The sequence below is a fragment of the Colias philodice genome, chromosome 26 (genome assembly GCF_061535455.1).
Source record: "Colias philodice isolate Cphi_HAF_F1 chromosome 26, ilColPhil1 Martin Lab GWU primary, whole genome shotgun sequence".
In the NCBI taxonomy this organism is placed as follows: domain Eukaryota; kingdom Metazoa; phylum Arthropoda; class Insecta; order Lepidoptera; family Pieridae; genus Colias; species Colias philodice.
In genome coordinates, this window is record NC_143111.1 from 6409955 (window position 1) to 6416459 (window position 6505).

The window sequence follows — 6505 nt, forward strand, 5'->3', positions numbered from 1 at the left end:
CGTCCTCATAAATAGATCAACGAAAAAAGCGCAGACACGCCACTGAACGCAGGAGCGTATATTAGGGTCAGCTCACACCGAGACGCGACGCGGCGCGACGCTGCGCGCACATTTTTCATAGAGCGACTCAGAATATACTTTATTCACTACACGAAAAGATACACATTGCTACGCCGCGAGGCACCTCGAGGCGCAGCGCTGCGTGGTGCAACGTAATCTGAATTCTCACAATGTAATGTGTATCTTTTCGTGTAGTGAATAAAGTATATTCTGAGTCGCTCTATGAAAAAAGTGCGCGCAGCGTCGCGCCGCGTCGCGTCTCGGTGTGAGCTGACCCTTATGCCTCTTAAAAGCTTGTCACTCCAACACTATTTGTCATATGCTAAGTGATTTCCACGGTACACGTATTTGTTGAATCACTGCCTCACTGCGGAGATATGTATCCCGGCAAAGGGATCGATGTCACTTGAGTAAATTTGCTACTTCTGTTTGTGTAGTTTTTTGTGACAAAATTGAGTATAACGTACGATATACATAGTTTGAAAAAATAATACAATTTATTATACTTACTTGAAAATATTTTTTTCTCGCTTTGTTTAGTGAATGTCTATAAAAGTTTTAAAGTGCGCAAACCAAACTATTGCCGTTTGGGCCATATTATATTGTTTAAAAACAAACACCAAAATAACACTTTTCATGCATATACTTATAAAATACAAGTAAATCCAGGGACTTCAGTGCAATGTTTAACTTTGAACAGGCATTTGCATTCAGATTTCACCGTCAATTAAGTTTGGATGGCTTCTCAAATATCACGTATGTTGTGTTGAGTTATGGTAATGGCCAAGTTACATTAACGTACTCCAAACCGTTTGCTATTGACTCACACAATATATTATTTATCTGTGACAGTGTTGTAAAGTATGTGTTCTAGAAATATAGATCACTATCTAGAGCGATGCATTGTTTTCTTAATAGTTTAAAATTATAACCTACTAGCGGTCCGCCCTGGCTTCGCCCGTGGTACATATTTCGCAATAAAAGGTAGCCTATGTTCTTCCTCAGGGTCTAAAGATTATCTGTGCAAAATTTCATCAAAATCGGTCCAGTAGTTTATGCGTGAAAACCATACATACATACATACAAACCTTTCCTCTTTATAATATTAGTATAGATGGTAGTTCATGTCTGAAATATTCTCATACCTTAAAAAGACAACGAGAGTTGGGAGCGTCTACTCGTACGTGTGTCTTTCGTAGGGTCGTTATTAAATTTTCATAAAATATTAATATGTTATTTAGTGTTATAAACAATCATGTACAAAATATCTGATAGATAACAGTTTGCTTCATCAGACAAGCAGCAAACATAATTTTATTTGGGTAAAGCCTAACCTGGCTTACTTGTCCTTTTTTACGAAAAGGTAACCGTTACTGTAACGATAATGTGCTAAAGAAGCAATACGTGCTACAACGATATAGCTTGTTCCAAATATCAACGGTGTGTATTACAGTTTACAAAACTAAATATTTAAAAGTCTGAAGCGAGATGTGAAGAAAAACAAAAGAGTCGGCGAGTGCAGTTTAAAAATGCCACTACATCCCATATTGGATCAGAATTTTACAGTAGAGGAAAAATTACAAATTCACAACAGTGTGGTTAGGAGATTAGGGCCGATCCGCACTGTGCAAAGTTTTAAGCCGCGTACACACGGACCGAATGACGTAAGCCTTAGTGCTTATTCATTGGACTACACTTATAGTGGACAATCCTATTGTGCTAATTATATTGTTCTATGTGGCTTTGTGACTGTCCTGTCGATGATTGGATGTGTAGGATTTTAGGTGAAGAATTATTATCAAGGTTGGGAGTAATTGATGAATGATAATAATTATAGTATGCCAATTTTTTATGAAGATTGTAAATTCAATGTTGGTATTAAAGTACTGTTGTATCCGCATGAGAACCGCCTTAAGAATTACTTAAGAAATACATATAAGTATTCATTTTTAAAAGTTAAATATGAACTGTGTTTCTTTGTGAGTTAGGCTTGTATTTCATGTTTGTCTTTCTGGTTGATTTCTACAGATGATGCAGGTTATTCGTCTACCTGTTGTATTCTGCTAGATTAAAACTTATGTATTTAGTAATTTCCAGGTCCTGGACGATCAACGCTCAGCCCAAACCACTGGACGTATCGGGCTGAAATTTGGCATACAGGTAGATATTAGGACGTAGGCATCCGCTAAGAAAGGATTTCCCGAAATTCTTGCGGGAACGGGGAAAAACGGGGATGCACGTACAAAGTCGTGGGCGGAAGCTAGTCTATACAATATACATAATACATATATTTAACATAAATATAGCTCATCACAATAACATTATCATTATAAAATAACTCTGATAATATTCGAAGGATATTGGAAGTGCATTTGCGAGACAATTTTTTCAAGTTAACGGTTACATTGGCGGACTGCCAGGATCCCCAGAGATTGCTATTTGCTACAATTTCAAATATTATTTCTGCGAATTCGATAAATGTCATAATGAATTTATCGTCGTGGGTGTAACGACTTTTCTAGAATAATTTAAATTGTCATGGATATCCATACTAATATTATAAATGCGAAAGTAACTCTGTCTGTCTGTCTGTTACTCAATCACGCCTTAACTACTGAACCAATTTGCATGAAATTTGGTATAGAGATATTTTGATACCCGAGAAAGGATATAGGATAGGTTTTATCCCGGAAATCCTACGGGAACGGGTTTTTCTTTGAAAACGCGGGCGAAGCCGCGGGCGGAAAGCTAGTACTAAATATAATTAAAATATGAACTTCATACGATTTTTATATAAATGTACATTCGTGGTAGTTATGTAAAAGTAAAACTAGCGGGAAATATATTTTGAAGTGAAATTTCTTTAGGCGCGTTGACAGTAAAATTTCAAGGTCGCTTCATGGCAATACCGTCACGTCATTGAGTAAGGGGACGATTTTCGTATCTTTGAATCTTACCAAAGAAGTTTCACACATGTGTTCGGCACACACGCTCTATTTTTTAGATATTAAACAAGGGGAAATTGAAAGTTTTATAGGTCTACGAAAACTTTTCTTGTTTTGATAGTTCTCAGTATGACAGATAGGTCATGTATATCTAATTTGTAAGACAGGATTGCGTGAACCTAGTTAGTTAATTATCAAATAAACGAAATCCAAACGCACTCGAGATATTAACGCTTAATATCTAATTATAATATTCCCGGCTTAAATCCACGTAATAGATTCGCATTGCAATTAGAAATGCGGCGCTTGCCAAACCAAGTTCTTGACTTGATTATGCGAGAGTGAAGCAAACTTCTTTAAAAGGATTACGGGAATTCTTCGACAAAAATTAATTAGCGAAGCGGGGACTTCAGGTGAATTGCTAAGTGTGTTTTTTCGGGTTTGGAATGTCAGTTACTTTATGAGCAGACTGAAACTTTATGTGTGTTTTATTTTATTACACAATTATGGGTTATGTATGTAGGTATGTGTGTTATAGGTAATGTAATTTCTATGTTGGCAGAATACATACTCAGTGGGAATTGTAATACCATTCAAGAAGACGGTTTTTATGGATATTGTAATGTGAGTATTTATTTCAATGCCATTCCATTAAATGTCTACGTTATTTTTTATTTTGATCTCCTGAAGTCGATCTATCAATTAGTTGAATGATATTGTTAAAAAAGTCCTACAAGAATATTACGGCAATAAACAATATCCTGCAACTTTTTATCATTCAAAGATTAATTAATAACTTGAAATTCGATGACCTTGCACGATTTCTAAATATTTCTTTAAAAGCCAAATTGAAGCTCAAATTCAAATAACGCCATTAAAATTATTCTCATAATTATTATGGATCATTGTACACTAATAACCTTAATTAAACCTAATATTTTAATTGCTAGGGACCCGAAATAGGGGAATATTTTCATAATAACGAAATAAATTTTATTGTATCTTTACTTTCAGGATATAATTACATATTATATTATGTTTAATGTTATTATTAGTGTACAATAACTTCATTAATGTGTTTATATTAATTAGTAGGTATCTAAAATAATCATTACTGTGATTTTTGCTTATTGTCTAAATTTGCGACTTGTATCTCGTAAAATTATTAAATACTATCTTACAACAAAAGCAAAAAACATTTAACAATTGAATTTACAACATAAGTTCATAATAAAGTTTTTTTTTATTTCACGTCAAAAAGTTTCAGTACAAAAGTATGCAAATTGTTCAGTTTTGCATAATACTGAGAAGATTGCAGACTTAAGCAAAAGCATATGACACTGCCTGTTAATGAGACTGGTTTAATATGTATTATAATAGACCTTCTCTGAAGAGCCTTGTGCGGCCTCTAATTAATTTAAAAAGCAGCTAATTAAATTTGTAAATATCATATTTTGCAATATTTTTTGTTATTTTCAGTAGGTAATAAATAGAATAGGTACGATGTGCTATACCTAAATTGAATACGAATTTGTAAAAGAACACATTATAAGAAAATAAGGTTTAGTATTAAAGTCTAAAGAGCATATTTAAAAGTCCTTACTTGTTATCTGTATATTATCCTACCAGAGGATTTGATTCAAATTATAGTTAACTACGTCATATAAAACTGACAAATAGGACATTGCTTGAAATAGGTCTATAAATATCAACGCGTAAGTAGGTAGGTACGCTAGTTCATATTATGATATTATTCGTGCTTAAAAACTATTTACGGATCAAGTTTTCAAATTATATAAAACAAGAGTACTGCTGCAATATTTATTTTACTTTCAATTGTTTTTCAGCTGGAATCAGTCCCAAAGATGGATCCTGGGGTTGATTGGTGGACCAAGTAGGGGGCCCCACCCGCCTCTGGCCTGCACTTTAGGATTTTCCTCTGCTTTTTCAGCACCTGCGTCGCGACTGCCGATTCTTGGTTGAAGTAGTATATTCCTTATTATGTCTGCAGCTATAAATGAAGATATTGAGGTTTTAAGAAGAGCTTTATTTAAAATAGCAGTAGTAGGGTTAGATCATAGATTGATACAACTATGTATAAGAATTATACCGGGTGTAATCGTTAAGTGTGCACAGGCGATTATTTCGTAACGATTACAGATACCTATCAAAAAACTTTAAACTGATATCGAAAGTACATTACCTAATGAGTAAAATCACAATAATAACTTTTTACTACTAGGTACATCAATACCAGTCTATCCAAATATAAATAAATGATATTAATTCAATAATAAATTATATCAGTAAATAAATTATATTCTGTGCAATAAATTATCTGTACATTCATTATAAATAATAAGAAGTTTTAAAATAAAATATATTACACCACTAGAAACTTACTTGTTAAAGGTAGAGTCTGTACAATCCCTCGTGGAATATCTTCATTTTGGATAAGAATGAGATCGGGTGGTGGTCGAAGACCACATCTACTGCATTCAGGGCAAAATCCATCCCGCGAGGCGGGGGACGTGGGTACCCCATTTTCTGGTCTGGAGAGAGCAGCCGGTAAAATCTGAAATATTCGTGTCATAGATAATTTTATAATACTATACTCTGTGTTATTTTACAGCGCCATCTAGTGTTAGTGAAAAGCTGTGAAATTGATATCTGGTAAATCCTTTCCTTAGGTACTAGTAGTATATTATTATTAGTCTGTGGTACTACTATCTTCACTGATATGATAAATGAGAATGTGTATTTATTTGTCTTTCGCGTTGCAACGGAGAAATTTCATAGCATGATTTTTGTTTCTGGAGATAGGGCGATGGAACATGTCATTCACATGGCGATTACCTTTGACCACGTGGGTGAAATCGCGGCAAACTTTTTAAGACTTAAGGGAATAAAAAAAATAGATAACGATTAATTCATAGACAACTAGATTTCCGCCCGCGGCTTCGCCCGCGTTTTCAAAGGAAAACCCGCATAGTTCCCGTTCCCGTGGGATTTCCGGGATAAAAACTATCCTATGTGTTAATCCAAGTTACCCTCTATATGTGTGCTAAATTTCATTGTAATCGGTTCAGTAGTTTTTACGTGAAAGAGTAACAAACATCCATACATCCATACATCCTTACAAACTTTCGCCTTTATAATATATATTAGATTAAGATCTATTCAAAAAACAATTTAAGGGGAATAATTTGTAATTAAAAATAGGTAATTTTACAGTACATACCAGAGCGATGCAGAAGAGTGCCAACATCGTAGTATTTTTGTATCTTAATTAAATATATAAGCAACATTTCTCTTTTTATACAGTACATTTAGCTATGGTACACCATAACGAATGGTTCATACGTGAAAATAACTGTTAACGGTTATTATTTTCATGTTTTTTTTTACATAAACACTAATTAGTATTTTGCCGAGAATCATACACCGAATATTTATATTTAGTTTATTTGCCTCAAAACTGATAAGGGTTTATTTGCCTC

The 6505-nt window shown here is 34.1% G+C and overlaps 1 protein-coding gene across 1 annotated transcript; it reads right to left on the reverse strand.

Annotated features, from left to right (window-relative positions):
- Positions 1-4821: 4821 nt before the first annotated feature.
- LOC149476963 (uncharacterized) lies at positions 4822-6279 on the reverse strand. The gene is made up of 3 exons (XM_089711526.1): positions 6247-6279; positions 5409-5580; positions 4822-5016 (listed from the first exon to the last, which is right to left on the reverse strand). The coding sequence occupies exons 1-3, from the start codon at positions 6271-6273 to the stop codon at positions 4859-4861; spliced, it is 357 nt and encodes a 118-aa protein (XP_089567652.1). The 5' UTR covers positions 6274-6279; the 3' UTR covers positions 4822-4858.
- Positions 6280-6505: the final 226 nt, after the last annotated feature.

Coding starts and splice junctions, on each gene's coding strand:
- LOC149476963 (XM_089711526.1), bottom strand. CDS start 6,273: ATGTTGGCACTCTTCTGCATCGCTCTG. Junction 5,581..6,246: donor CACTCTTCTGCATCGCTCTG/GTATGTACTGTA, acceptor CGAATATTTCAG/ATTTTACCGGCTGCTCTCTC. Junction 5,017..5,408: donor ACAGACTCTACCTTTAACAA/GTAAGTTTCTAG, acceptor CTTCATTTATAG/CTGCAGACATAATAAGGAAT.